Source organism: Chrysemys picta, chromosome 24, assembly GCF_011386835.1.
Source record: "Chrysemys picta bellii isolate R12L10 chromosome 24, ASM1138683v2, whole genome shotgun sequence".
Taxonomy (NCBI): domain Eukaryota; kingdom Metazoa; phylum Chordata; order Testudines; family Emydidae; genus Chrysemys; species Chrysemys picta.
In genome coordinates this window covers 9,672,629-9,688,042 of record NC_088814.1, presented here as the reverse complement: position 1 = coordinate 9,688,042, position 15,414 = coordinate 9,672,629, and the positions used below count along the sequence as shown (strand labels likewise).

Sequence of the window (15,414 nt, the reverse complement as noted above, 5' to 3'; positions counted from 1 at the left end):
GGAGTTTAGTGGCAACATTGTACTAAAATGTGAGGGAGAAATATATACCTTTAATGCTAATATTTCCTGGGTTCTGGCAACTGGCCTCAGTTGCAACCTTACCAGTTTATAAACATAGGCAGAACAGGAAGACGGAAAGGTGATGCCATGGCCCTAGCCAGGGGCGGCTCTAGCTTTTTTTGCCGCCCCAAGCACGGCAGGCAGGCTGCCAACTGCTGCCGAATTGCCGCCAAATCTGCAGGACCGGCGGACCTCCCGCAGGCAAGCCACCAAAGGCTTCCGGATTGCTGTCCTCGCAGGGACCGGCAGGGCGTCCCCCGTAGCTTGCCACCCCAGGCACGCGCTTGGAGCGCTGGTGCCTGGAGCTGCCGCTGACCCTAGCTTCCCCTAGCAGATGAGATACAGGGGAGTGTAGGCTGCACCATCCAGAAGGCCAGGTCTGTCCCTAAGACCCAGTCCTCCCCTAAACTCTCCCTGCCTACAGAAGCCATATGTCTGAATTTCACTGGGACAATCCCAGTTTTTCTTATGACTTTCAGGATACCTAAAATGGCCTGGGTTGTGTTTTTTTTAAATTACAAGAATAAGTACAAAGTGTTTGTTCAAAGCATATTGCTATATTGATTGTAAAATGATGTGTGGTCCTGTTTCACCCTCATCATGTAGTGAACATGGGTTTTATGGCAACCATTATTCAGGGCCAAAGCTTATCATAACATGTCAGGCAACACCACTACAAATACAATGGTTCGATGATCCAGTCTAATCAGAGCAAAGCCACTGCTCGGACTCCTCTGAGAAGGTTGAGAAGGGAGAGGATGTGGACCTGATACCCCTTCTGTCCCTCCTTCCTGTGGTTCCCAGAAACATACAGAAATTGTTATAGGGACTAGTGCCTATGGTTTCATATTATTATACCATGAGTATGAAACTGCATTACCTATATGAATACCAATTTAAGGTCCCTAAAAATTGCTAACACAAAAGCATCTTTTTTTAATATGATCATCATAGCTCTGCCGCACCTCATACCCTACTTAGGATTGCACCATAAAGATGTAATCTATGCTGAAGTGCTTAGAAGCCCTTCTCCAATGTGTTTGCATTTTACAAGGTCTGCAGGAGCTCTTCTCCCAGCTTTGTATGTCACTACTGTACCACTTTCACTCAAAAAAATCACCTTCAGCAGGACTCCAAGTATGAAAAATATCATCCCAAAAGGCTACGGTTTCTGAAAGAGTCCTTGAAAACACAGGTCTAGAACTGAAAATTGTTGTTTGGTCCCAGTCCTGCTGAAAGAGGCCTTATTAATCTCTAACATTTGTTAACCACACAGGAGAGAATATATTTTTAATTTATATTTAAAACAAGTTGAATAATCATGTCTGATGGTCTCCAAGAACGGCATTTCAAAGCAGAGAGGAAAATTATTACTTCAGCAAGGCCTAGCAGTCTCAATTCACATTGGAACTCCATTATGCTAGTTGCTATTCAGATATCTAATGTGATACAGTCCCTGTATCAAAGCGCTTGCTTATACTTTACAGTAGGAGAGAAACAGAGGCACAAAGAGGTAAAACGCCTTGCCCAAGATCACACAGCAAGTCAGTTACAGAGCCAGGACACGAAACAAGGTCTCCTGATTTCCAGTCTAGTTTCCTACCCATTGGACCATGCTACCTCCCAAATTTATCCAGAAACATAAACTACTTCAAACTAAATCTAAAATAATAATAAAAATGCAGTAATGTACGAGATCATACTGACTTGGTCTAAATGAGCAGTGTACACATTTCTGGAGGGCATGTATGCTGATCACCCTGTACAGAGAGCTGCATTCAAGACATCAGCGAAAATGATCTGAGGTAAATTAATGGAGAATTAGTGAGAGAAATCAGTGATACCAACAGGAAAGCTCATAGACTATTAAGCAAGATGCAGTCATCTCTTGCAGAAAGTATGTGTGGCAAAGTTTTCTTAAACAATCCCAGAAGCCTGAGGAAATGACAAAGGCAAACCAGGTTCCTCAAATAGAAAATGGATGTCCTGAAAATAGAAATGAAATGAAGTTCAAATACTCAGTTCAGAGATGATCAGGGACATCAAGAATCCTAACCACTGTGGGTCAGGCAGCAGCCACCGTGAACCTGCTGTCTTGCTGCCTAACCCATTTAGCATCTGTCAAGAGAAAAGAACAATAACATTGGCTGTAGCCAGGTTCAGCTAAGAAGATGAACAACAGTCAATTATTTGATGTTTGAAAATGTCAGACATGCTAAAAGCACCAAAAGGTTTTGGAGATATCTATGAAGTTAATTAAAAGTAATGCTACTTCTTTCAGAGGAGTTGACAGATGTCATCAAATAAGGCAGGCAAAGATTGTGTGGAGTCCAGACAATAAATTATATACCTGTAAATCTTGTTCTGTGACAGGTATAATGTATTCTTCTTAACTTTTTGTGTGGTCCATCCCATACAATAAACACAGGCAGTCTGTGAGAACATCTCAGATATAACGATCTATGCAAGTTTCACTCTCAAGATTCCCATGATGTCATGAAAACCTCATAATGTGCGTGTATACATTATTTCACTCTGTGTAATTGATAAACTGTAAAGTGGCCCATGCAAAATGAAATCGACTGTCTCGGTCTGCTAGGACCTAGACAAGAAGTATCATAATGTATGGCACTAACTGGTTCTCTGTTGGCAATCTCAGAAAAGAAACCAAGCATTTAGGGCTCATCTAAACACAAAACTTAATCCAGAATAAAGTAGGGTAGGAATTTAAAGCAGAACAGCTATTTCTAATTAAATCCATATGTGGATGCTTTCGTTTTGGAATATGAGTGCCTTATTCTGAATTAACTCTAATCTGTCGAATTAATCCAGAATAAGAATGCACACACAGAATCAATCAAAGTTATTCAGGAATAATTCCCTATGTTGAGAAATCCTCTGTGTAAAGAAGCTCTAATTGAGCTTCAGAAAACAGACCTATCTTTTCATTCCTACAGATCAAGGCTGAAGTATGTTGGGAGGACAGAGTGGAGGAATTTAAACTAATGTTGCCCATGCCGTATATTTTCAGTAATTAAAAAGAGATGTTCAGGGCCTTTTACAAGCATTAATAGTCCCACACAAATCAGTGATGATTTTTAAGAACTATAAAAAGGATACAGGGATTTCATTTCATGAGATAATGGTGAATTTATCAGAAATAAGGACATACTTGCTAACTGTAAATAAATTTCATATTCTCATAGTTATTACAAATTACATTTTAACTTTGACAGCTCCTCACCTTTGAAATTCTCTCAATTTAAAATGCACTCACTGCTGTATTCACTGCAGCTACTGGTCCCTGATGGTACTATGGTGGTCTGTATTAATTCTCTGAAGGTAATTCCTGCTCACAATTAATAGGGGAAGGGAAAAGGGGAAGGGAAGGAAGAGGAAAGGAAGGGGCAGGGGAAGATAGAGAAATGGGAAAGGGAATGCAAAGCCGGAAGCCATGATTCTCTCCTATAAACATTCCGTTTACCTAGGCATTTTCAATTACTTAATATTCTAAGAATGCTGACACAAACAGTGAGAATATTTTTCCCATCAGAATACCTGAGGTCATTCTGCTGGAGTTATTCTCCAGGGGCCAAATGCAGCTTTTACACCACTATAAAGCCAGTCACGCTGCTGAAGTTAATCGGGATTTATAACAGTGGTAATGAGAGCAGAAGTTAGCTCAGCTATTATCATTGTCTGTATCTTCTGGAGGCCTGTGACTAAGTGAGAATTTCAGCTTTCATTTTAAAAAAATCAAGAACACTTTTTTTTGGCTTTACAGTTGTGGATGAGAGAGTTTGAAAAAGTGACAAAAGCACATCCTAAATGCTCAGAAACCATACAGGAAATAAAAAGAACACCACTCTTTTCTTTTAATTTCATAATTTTTAAACCAATCTTATGGTCTTTGGGTCCTAACATGATTTTTTGGAGGTACCAGTACTGGGTATTAATATTTCTGTTAGGAGAAGGGAAACCACACACAGGTCTGACAGCTGCATAGTGACATAAATAGTACATTGCATTGTGTTGGTGGGGGGTTGGTTGTTTGACTATATTTATTTTATTTCATATATGTTCTAAGCCTGCAACCCCTTACATTGGAGCAAAGAGAACTGCTCACATCAGTATGAACTATTGCATGAGTAAGGGTTTGTGTTGTGCCTATCGCACTCTTCGTTCTGCATCTGGGACACTGTGCTAAAAGAAATTAAAATACTGTGAAACCTATGCTAACCATCACCTGTCCTAATGCCAAAGCTCTGCAGAAGTTCCTCCATATTCATCACTTTGTAACAGATGGCTGCATAATACAACACCCAGAAATGTGGCAGACCCTTGGGAGGGCCAGTATAAATAGTCTTCACTTTAATAGTAGACTAGGTTAATGATAAAGAAAAAGAAACATAGACTGGAGAGAAGTAGGAGGCAAATTCATGGGGAAATTACTGAACACTTAGAACCAGTGTCAGGCTTGAGTAGACACAAATGAGACAACAGCTCCAGCCTTCTAAGGTGATAAGGGCTCTTGGCAGCATTTATACTAACATACGACTGGAAAACTCCAGGGTCATCATTGAGCCCAGTCTCCTGCTAGCTTAGGCAACCCCAACATACAATTCCATTCATAAATTTATCAAGTTTCATCTTAAAATAAGTTAGGTTGTTTGCCCCCACTGCTGTGGGAAAGCTGTTTCAGAACATCCCACTTCTTCCTTTCAGATTCTTTTGGGTGACTCCCGCACCCAGCAGTATGCATCCCACATTGCATAAAAAGCCCTAGCCTGCACCCCAAATCAAATGTCCCTCTCCCAGCACATATAACATTTTGGATGACCCCTGTTACTGCCTCCTCAGATAAACTCACACTGTCACTGACCCTCCCATGTCAGCTGAGTGTATTTTGAACATTTGGATGCAGGATAGGAAGCTAGATGAGGGCTCCCACCGAAGGGCAGTGCTTTGGGAGTGGGGATTTACCTGGCTTTACCAACATACCTTTGAAGAGTGCAGAAATCCTCCCCCGGAGACACCTTGGGAGGGGGACATATGGCAGGGGGGTTATTTGCTACACTAAGAAAGCCTGAAAGCTAGTTCCTGGGAACACTCCCTAGGAATGAGTGGTGGGCTTCTCTTCCCTGAGGATGTGGGGAATGCTGTGGAGGTGTCCCCTGTGGGAGGATCAGGGGGCTCTGCTCTGATGAGAGGATGCTGGGGGGGGGGGGTTCATCCCTAGAGATGGGGGGAGGGAGAGATTTCCCTCTAAGGGAGATGCTGGGCCATGCTCCACTGAGAAAGGGGTGTTTGGGGAGATCACTCCCCTAGGAGGAGGAGGTGTCTTCCCAAATGGGGTTAACTGGGGGGTGTCTCCTCTCTGAGGCACTGAGGGAAGCGTTGCTCCCTGGGGTGGGGGGGTTGCTGGAGCACTCCCCTGGGAGTGTGCGTTTAACAGGGCTCCAGGAACAGGCCTTTGCTGGATGGGGGAATACTGGGGTGCTCCCCCGATGGGTGGGGTCTTCTAGGAGGTTCCCCCCAGGAAGTACAGGCACGGTCCTCGCTGACAGGGGAGCTGGGGCCCAAGGGATTGGGGGGGTCAGGGAGCCCCCCCCAGGAGCTGAGGATGGGGGTCTCCCCAAGGGGAGGGGTGGAAGGTTTTGCCCCGGGGAGGAAAGGACGGGGTCTCCCCGCTGGGGGGGGGTGTTTGGGAGGTTGCCCCCCCCCCCCGAGGGTGAATTGAGGGGGGTGTTGGGGGCGCTGCTGGAGGAGCGGGCTCCCCGCCGCTCACCGCGCGAGGCCTTCCCCAGCTCGTCCCTCTGCCAGGCCGGCGTCTGGCTGTTCCCCAGGCAACCGCGCCGGCCTGCCGGCTGCAGCGCGCGCCGCTCGGGGGCGGGCCGGAGGGAGCGAGCGCGCGCCTGTGGCCGGGGCCAATCGCCGGGGAGCGAGCGGGCCTCGTCGCCTGCAGGAAACTGGAGGGGGAGGGAGATTGGGAGGCAGGGGGAAGGGATGGGGGAGGGGCAGAGAGAAGGGGATGGGGGAAGGGATGGGGGAGGGGCAGAGAGAAGGGGATGGGGGAAGGGGAATGCGGAGGGGCAGAGAGAAGGGGATGTTGGAGGGGGAAGGGAAACGTGGAGGGCAGAGAGAAGGGGGAGGGAATGGGGGAGGGGCAGAGAGAAGGGGATGGGGAAAGGGGAATGGGGGAGGGGCAGAGAGAAGGGGGAAGGGAATGGGAGAGGGGATGAAGGAGGAGTAGAGGGGCAAATACAGGCAGAAAATGGGGCTGCAAGGGGGATAGTAGCCAGGGTGAAGGGCCAGAGACTGGGGTGGGGGTGGCTCGTGCCCCAGTCACAGGATCCTGGGGTGCCACCGTGAGGCACTGGAGTTAGGCCCTGGTTAGAGCCGGACAACTAACTGATTTTCTGGTTCACTGGCAGTTCTGACAAATCAAAACAAAAATCCCCTTCCTGTTCAACCACAACCAAGATGGTTTTGGAATTTTCAGCAGCTCAGAAAGTCAGCGAAGTTTCATTTTAGGTACGTTCAGTAAAAGGAAATGAAGGGCTAGATTCACAAAGCTGGGGCTGGCGATGGCCCCCTTCTAATTATTAGCCCAGTAGTTAGAGCACTCACCCAGGCTGTGGGAGGCCCAGGTTTGAATTTCCCTTCCAGAGCAGGGACTGGAAGCCAGGTGTCCCTCCTCCAATGCCCTGAGTACCAGGCTAGACTCATTCTCTCACTCTCTGCCCCAATGTCCATTTAAGAACTTTATACAAAGTGAGCAAGCTTCAGCAAGAAAGATGAAGCAAGATCCACCCCCAGAATAACCTGGTGCTTAGGGAATTCACCTGGGTGGGTAAAGACATGGGTTTAAGTCCCTGCTGACAAATGAGTATTCAAACCCCACTCTCCCACATCCTGATGAAGGTCTTAGCCACTGAGCTAAAGATCATAAGAGGGTGGTGGTGGCAGACCACCTCCTCTGGTCATTTTATGAAATGCTTGCCCCAAAAAAATCTAAATGTTTGTTTCAACTGAAACAATTTGCTGAAATCAACACAAATTCATGAAAAAATTTGTGTCTACCTGACTCTGCTTTTTTCGGGGTGGTGGGGGGGGGAGTTTCAAGTCAAATTTTGGCCCTTGTATCTGACTACCTGTTATCAGTGCACAGGGCTCTCAGAGGCAGATAGAATTTACCTTCTGGGTTGGAGTGTGTCTGAAACTCTGGTCATGGTTCATGAGGTTCCCAAATTCCCTTTCAGGATTGCTTCTGTGAAACACTGTCACATTGTGTCAGGTCAGACATAACAATATGGTGCCAAGGTGTCAGGTCATTGCTGGTAACATTTGCAGATGACACAAAGATTGGCTGAGCAGTGACTGACAGCAAGGGGAGGTCACTGGTGCACAGCTGAATCATTTGGTAAGGTGAGCTCATTCAAATCGTGTGGTTTTATCTGGCCAAATGCACAGCCACACATATCTTGGAACAAAGAACGTAGGTCCTATTTACAGAATGTGGGGTTATATCCTGGTAATCTGTAACTCTGAAATAACAATGTAGGTCATTTAGGCATCTGAAAGGGCTCATTGTAGGTAACCAACTGAATGTGAACCAGGGCCACCCGGGGGGGGGGCAAGTGGGGCAATTTGCCCCGGGCCCCTGAGAGTTTTTCCCAGCTCTGCCACTAGCTTGCTGTGGGACCTTGGGTCAGTTTACATATTTGCTTACATTTCTATGTATGTAAAATGGGTTTAATATTACTTCACTAACTGAAGAGGGTTATGTGAGACTTAGACATTGATTCAGCAAAGCACTTGCTTAATTTTAATCACATGAGTATGTAACTGGTAATGGGGTAAATTATGTACCATTATTATTACACTCCCCTTTCCTGTACTTCAGTTGAACTCTTCTGAAGCACAGGACAAAGTTTCCTCTTTTCTGGATTTTTCAGAAAGCCTGACACAGCGTCAAATCCCAGTGCTATCGTATTCAAAACCTTGAAAGGAGATAATAGATACAGATGATAAAACAAATCCATATCTCTTCACCGCTGCTGGTCTCCTATTTGGGGACAGTGGAGTTGGGGAGGGAATGTGGTAGTATAAAGAATGGGGATTACAAAATGGCATGGGACTGTTCACATGCTTAAAGTTAAGCACACCTTTAAGTCCTTTGCTGAACTGGGGCCTAATTAGTGTTTTGAGATCTTCAAATTAAAAGAGATATAGGAGTTTAGACTATTACTAATGTCTAGTTGGTAACAAGAAGGCCTTTAAAATCTAACTTGCCAACTCCAGGATTTACTACATACAGGATACATCTGTGAAACACACTCCTGCACTGTGACTGAATATATCTGGGTCATGCTGACATCCTAGTAAACAGCTGCTCATTTCAGGCTTGAAAGGATGAAACCAACACAATCAAAGAAAATTCAAAATTAAGAATCCCGCTCTACCCTTAACTCATCCCCTTTAGTACTGCAGAGCTTCCAGAACTCAGTGATATCCTTAATTTGGAATTTCCTTATTTGTTGGTGTCAGTCCATAAGCTTTATTTGGATGTTGTTGTCCATACAACCTCCTTTTACTGAAACAAACTAAAAGGTTGAGTTAGAGGCAGAATACTGCAGTACTGGCAGAGTATTTGTTCCTGGTGCAATATTCACCCTATCTCAGGGCTGGCCCTTTAAGCGGAATCGGATTCCCCAGCCTACCAGTGATAGGCTCTGCGAAGGAAGCAAGCCAACCCAGCTCTACCTGCCTACACAGCTGAAAGACACAAGGAGTTCCATCCCTGTTTTTTCATTAGTTGACCCACAATATTACTTGGGATCTGGAGCTAGTAGCTCCTTCCCTTAAACTGGGGGAGGAGTCTTTAGTTGTGGGCAGGCTTGTGTCCACCTTTCCCCAGATTCCCAATAACTGGAAGAGACAAGGTGGGTGATGCTGTTTATCTGCTGTTGATGAGAGAGACAAGCTTTGGAGGTCTTCTTCAGATCTAGAAGGCAGTTAAGTAAGGAACACCTGGGCCTAATAAAAGCTTAGTAGAGCTCAGCTGGGGAGAGCCGATGAGGAGAAAGGAAGTTCTGGAGGGAAGGAGTGCCTGGGGAGCCTGAACTAGCCAATAGCTGTACTTCTAAGGGAGGGAGGCCTGCGAAGGACCCTGAGCAAGCAGGGGAAAGACTGCAGAACTTTCCAGGTAGCGGAGAAGCCTGAGGCCTTACCAGAGAACGAGTTGCTGCTGGGATCCGGATACTTTTGTTTCTTGGACTTTTAAGTTTGGTCTGGGCTCTGAGGTAAGAACCTTTATACCACTATATATAGTCTTCATTTTAGAAACTTTGTTAAAGGGAGCCATGTGGGTGTAAAGTAAAGTGTTTGGCTTCTTCTTGATCCTGCTATAAGGCAGTTAGAGTGACTTTTTGTTACCTCATCCAGGGGGAAACTGAGGCAGGACACTGTGGAGCCACATTCACCCATGAGGGAGTGCTTGGGAGGTCATGGTGTTCCTTTAACATACCTATTGCTGATTTGTCTTTTATTGCTGATATTACTTTATTTTTAGTGCCAACTTTATTTGGAGCTGTGCAAGACACACCAATGAAGACAATGCTTACTCCAAAGAGCTTACAGACTAAACTTGGTGGAAGTCACAAGAAGCTGTTCTCAGATCGTGGGAGTTAAGCCCCTAGCCTGCTTAGATATGTAGTGAGATTTACAAAAATGCCTCTCTGCATCTTTAGGCACCCAATCATCATCATTATCAAGGTAAATCCTTGGGGGGCAGAGGCATGTAGTCTCCTTGCTGATAGAGTGGCACATGGGTTGATTTTTAACTAGGTCCTTAAGACCATGTGACTGGATGTTCAGTCTGTCTTTATCATCAGCAATCTAATTCCACCTCCTACATGGTTATCATGTTATTGCTGACTGCCTAAATGTCTGTAAATCTGGCCAATAATCTGAAATCTGGGGTTCTGGCTTCCCTTTGAACAGGTGCACAAAGGGGGGGGGCAGAAGAAAGGAATCTCTGCACTCGTCTCTGCTCTTATGCCCCCACCTGCTCAAAGGATGTCCATAGAATACATCTTAGTCCATTATGGTGCTGATACAGAATCCCATTTGTTCCCAGTGAAGTCAAAACTAACGACTTCACTAGGAGCAGGTTCTATCCCATTGCTGGTCAGTTTGCTTTTTGCGGGGGGGGGGGGGGGTGTGTGTGTGTGTATATAATTTATTTTAATTTGCCACTTATGTATATTTGTTTGACCTTCCTTCTCCCCTTCTTTCAACAGTCACTTTTTATTAAGTAGTGTTGTGCGAACATAGCAGTTCTGTGGGGCAGATGATGAAGGCACAGAACTAAAATGACAACCAACTCATTTTATCCATATGATTTAAAGTTGCTTATTTCTTTATATAAATTACAGACCTGAGGTTGCTATTCCAGTTTACTTTATCCCACCAATGAATCCCTGGATTTACATGTCAGTTTGTGTTCTGTACTTATCTATTTTTTTTAATTGTAGTTTAGTACTATAAAGTGAATACCTGTGATTCCTGTTCTGTGCAAGCCACAGATAAGGTGCAGTACAGTGCAGCATTTTGTAATGGTATCCTGAACGTGCCCTGAGAAGAAGCTTTTGCTTGCCTGAGATGTCTGTGGAATTCTTCTGTAGCAAAATATCCCCAGCATACCGTGGAAGAGCAGTATCAAATTATTTTCAACACCTGGATTTCTTCTTCTTTTTGTGCATTTTTATTTTAGAAATACTGAAAAATCCAGTTTTTGGGTGGATTTATTTAAAGTGTCATATAAGGATAATAGTTATTTGATTTAAGACCTTGTTTCTAGGAGGAGCCTATGCCACAGCAAACCATGCCTTGAGTACAGATTACATCCTTTAATCCCGAACCATTATAAATCCAATACAAAATTTGTGTCCTTACAGGAACAAACATAATCAGACTCCCTGAATAGCCCCATTAAACTAATCTGAAATGATAAGAGATTAATTTTTTATTATTATTACTACTATCCTGTGGAAGTCACAGGAACATAAACAAAGCTGAAAATAGTGGCATTTGGGTAAACATGAATATCATGGTATTTGTGTTGTAAATTTTTCACAGCCTTATTCAACTACACCTCTACCCCGATATAACGCTATCCTCGGGAGCCAAAAAATCTTACCGCGTTATAGGTGAAACCGCGTTATATCAAACTTGCTTTGATCTGCCGGAGTGCGCAGACCCGCCCACCCCCCACCCCCCCGGAGCACTGCTTTACCGTGTTATATCTAAATTCCTGTTATATCGGGTTGTGTTATATCTGGGTAGAGGAGTACCTCAGGGAGCCCTTTATTGGAGCCAAAATAACACAAGATCTGGTCTTGTGATACTTACAACGGTATTTCAGCTCCTGCACGGTGGATTATCTCAATCCATAAATGGATCAAAAATAATAAAAACAAAAAATTTGACTCTACACCTATTCCTCATTGCAATTAAGTGATCAAGAGAATTTTAAAATATTGAAGTGTTTGGAATCCAAACAGCACATCATGCTACTACATTAGAACTAAGTGACATTGGCTGGAAAAAAAACTGAATCTGGCTATTTTCATTGTACCTAGCTTAACAAAATGCAAAAGTTAAATAAAGCAAAATTGGTAAAAAATTAAGTTGATTTTTAAAACCTTTTTTTAATATTTAAGGTACTGTAATAACAAAGATAAGTGGCAAATGTATCCCTGGTGTATCTCCACTGACTTCCATTACGTTTTATACAAATCAGGCTTACTGATACTGAAAGGAAACCTTTTGATACATATTATGACACTTATATCTTTTAAAGGAATTAAACAAAATTTTGGAAACTACGCGTCAAGCTATGGAATATGACCAAATGGGGTGCAGTGTTTTCCATCCTGACTATCCTACCATGCTGTTATGAAGATTTGCATTTGCTACAAGGAAAAAAAATACTGCTGACTTGTATGTTTGTATGTGTACATTTCTGGTGCATTGGTGTTATATTGTCTAAACCAGTGGTTCCCAAACTTTAACAACCCGCGAACCCCTTTCATGAAAATATAAAATCTTGTGATCCCCTTTCTAAAAATGAATATTTCCAGGGATTTTCTCCCTTACCTGAGCATAAATTATAGAAGCATTTGGTTTTTTATGGCATGCCTATTACACACTATTTATTATTACATTATTTATCTTTACATTATTAATTTTATTACATTATGAAAATGGCAACTCTCTTCCAAGATTTCATTTTTGTAGCTCATATCACTTCGATTAAGCCTCCTACATGTTTCATCAAGGAGTACCAGACATGAAACAGCATGAAGGTATTTAAGAAGCCAACTCAAATAAAGAATTCCTCCCACAAGCATTTGGGTCTTGAGCAGTCCAGGTAAACAACGCACGACTACAATGAAGCTTAAATTTGTTCTTCATAATAATTTTAAAAACAACACTAGTAGCCTATTTAATTTTAGAAACCGCAAAAAATATCCACCTCCCTTTCCATTTCTCATAAGGAGTCTTGAAGTTTAAATCTCCTGAGTGTGACGGATGCACTTGCTTTGATCTGCATAGCTCTTGGAAGTCCAGAACCATTGGAGAAAGATAAAGTCTCAGGTCCGGTTCAGAATTGAGTCTGCTTCTGTATTTGGTTTTCAGATGTGTATACGAGGAAAATACTCTGACATAAGTATGTTGTTGAAAACGTTAACAAAACTATAGTTGCTTTTTCTGCCAGCAGGGTGTACTCGTTTCTTAAACTCAGCCAAAAGTTGATCAATGAGAGACCTCAAACTCCTTTTCAGTTCGTAATCACAGGAGATTTCAATTAATTTCTCTTTTTTCCTCAGTGCTCAATATCTGCGTTGAGAAAGTAGTATCATCAAAGGGGTTGCAAATCCAGTCATTATCGCCTGACATAGCCAGAAAGTATTGCCTGAACATTGTGCAAAGTCCTTTTAGGTATGCAAATATATTGGTTTTAGTGTACAGATCCAACCGAAGTTTATGTTCTGCCAGGAGGTCATGGTCATGGGGCTTGGGCTGCCAGCCCCCACGCCCAGGGTCCCTAGAGAGGGCTCTGTCCACCATTACAGAACTTTTTCTGAGACACCCCCCCCCCCCTCCCCGGATACATTTCATGAACCCCAGGTTGGGAACCACTGGCTTAAACAGATGGCAGGCAAAGAAAAAGATGCAGAACTGTTTGCAGGCATTCTTCCTACAAGAGGCCTTGTCAGCTAAATCCTTGTGTTCCATCCAGGACCCAAAGAGACCATCTTTCACTTATTTCCAACCCGTCTTTAGTTCCTAAAAAGCCTAGCTAAGTGCCTAAATTGACACTGGTTTCTGGATCCAGGCTCAAAATGAATAAGATCCATACCTCTGTTAGAACATTCAACTCCTCTTCCACTTCCACTAGTTTTGAATGATCTTCATATATCTAAGGGTCACTCCTAAGACTCTTTCTTAAAAGGAGAAGCAGGATGAAGCTCCAGCTGTGATGGATCCGTTGTATTACTCAGATAAGGAGGACCAACCAGCTCTTAAGCATCCTTCTGCAGCTTTGAAATGCAAAGGTCAGTTTCTACTGGCACTGTTTTCTCCTCCGGTACATGCAGGTTTAATAAGTTTGTTTATGGTGTAACTTTTGCCTATGCTAGTGGTTGGTTTTTTTTTTTTTTTTTTCCCCCCCCCCAATTGGCCCTGATTTTCATTTACACTAAGACCTGTGTCCTCTGGCAATGTGAAAGATCCTTAAAATGTTTGTAGATTATATTTATGCTAGCACTCAGTTTAAGGGCCTTTCACAGTGCTGGAGCAGCACAAAGGGACCACATTGTAAATGAGATTTGGGCCCAGGTCAGGTTTACGTGACCATCTGTGCATGTTATCTCATCTTGCTGTCATTTGTGAAGTGCATTTGCTGACCTGGAAAATGGGCAATGCAGTGTTGCCAACTCTTGTGACTTTATCATGAATCTTGTCATATTTGATATTTTACGTAAAGCCCCAACTCCTGGAGAGGTGAGAATCTCAGCTTTCTTTTATTTATTTTATTTTAAGCATGCTTCTATCCCCCCATGATTACAGAGAAAAGCTTAAAAATGTGACTGGAGTGTACCCTGAAGGCTCAAAAAACAGAATTCAGGTAACCAAAGCCCAAAAGTAGTAATTAAAAAAAAAAAAAAAAAAAAAAACCACGATGTTTAAGCCAATCATCATTTTGAGGGGTCCCAATCCATAATTCTTGAACATTTGGGGTATGCTGTAATGGCACTGATTCTGAAAGGCTCCATTGGTCTCTGAACCCAGAGGTGCATTTCTCAGTAGTGTGAATGTGCCTGACTTACTGGTAAGTAACCTTCATTTGTCTGTTAGATTTCATTTTAAGTGCTAATAACTTAATCAAAATCACTGACTTAATTGCAACTGTAGGATCGAGGCACCAAAAGGGGTGGGGGTTTTTTTGTTTTGGTTTTTTTTTTGGTTAAACTAAAGCCAAAAAAAGTATGTGTGTTTAGTGTAAATGCATGACAATTAGCAGGTATGCACTGTGCAGCTGGAGGAATACCAGGATTCTGACTCCTAGAGATGGACTAGTAATTACCTCCTGTCTGTAACTATATCTTTCTAGGCAAAGCATGTAATTTTTACAAAGTTTGCTGTAAACTGTATTTTACATTGAAAACCACAACAATGCATTACGCTTTCAGAAACGTGGTGTTTTATTGAGGTCCTTTTTATGGGGTTTTCTTTTTTTAGTCTTTGTTCTTTCTGGGTTCTGCTATGCAGGTTGTTTGCTTTGTGAGGGCTAAATCATGACCTTCCCACAATCCCCAAGCAAGGGGCAGCACTCTGTTGTGCTGACATTGTGACTGATTCCTGCTCTGATACAATCTGCTGCTTGGTTTTTCCCCAGCTACAAAGGGGAAATACCTGTCCCAGGCCTATATGAGTAGCTATGTGGGATTGAGATGCTGAATCTTGACCCACTTCCTTCTACTAACCTGCACTGACAGGAGAGAAATATAGTGGCTCTGCAGTGCCTGGCTGGGATGATTTAGTTGGTGTTTGTCTTGCTTTGAGCAGGGGATTGGACTAGATGACCTCCTGAGGTCTCTTCCAACTCTGATATTCTATGCCTGCACCATTACCTGTGGCACAAGTAACAAGGCAGTCCAGGATTTGATCCTAATGGAAGGTCCTATTCATGTCAATGTAGCAAGCTCAAGGCTTAGTTGTATTTTTTTTTAAACTCTAAAATTTATGTATCGTAATGTACCTTTTTAATAGCTGTCCTTGTTG

At 43.2% G+C, this 15,414-nt stretch overlaps 1 protein-coding gene across 12 annotated transcripts in view; it reads right to left on the bottom strand.

Moving 5' to 3' along the window:
* Positions 1–5,949, bottom strand: part of MARCHF10 (membrane associated ring-CH-type finger 10) — a 67,348-nt gene extending 61,399 nt beyond the window's left edge. For 5 of the 12 annotated variants that reach the window (XM_042844046.2, XM_005311045.4, XM_065577493.1 and 2 more), the window contains exons 1-3: positions 5,849–5,947; positions 5,062–5,096; positions 1,768–1,860 (exon numbers count right to left, since the gene is read on the bottom strand). Coding sequence is in view for 1 of the 12 variants with exons in the window: in XM_042844049.2 (XP_042699983.2) it covers positions 5,062–5,112 (51 nt within the window). In the remaining 11 variants the exon portion in view is untranslated. Of the gene's footprint in view, positions 1–1,767; positions 1,861–5,061; positions 5,251–5,848 lie in introns of those variants that run through there. The other 7 variants (XM_005311047.4, XM_065577492.1, XM_042844045.2 and 4 more) reach the window with 5 other exon arrangements.
* Positions 5,950–15,414: the final 9,465 nt, after the last annotated feature.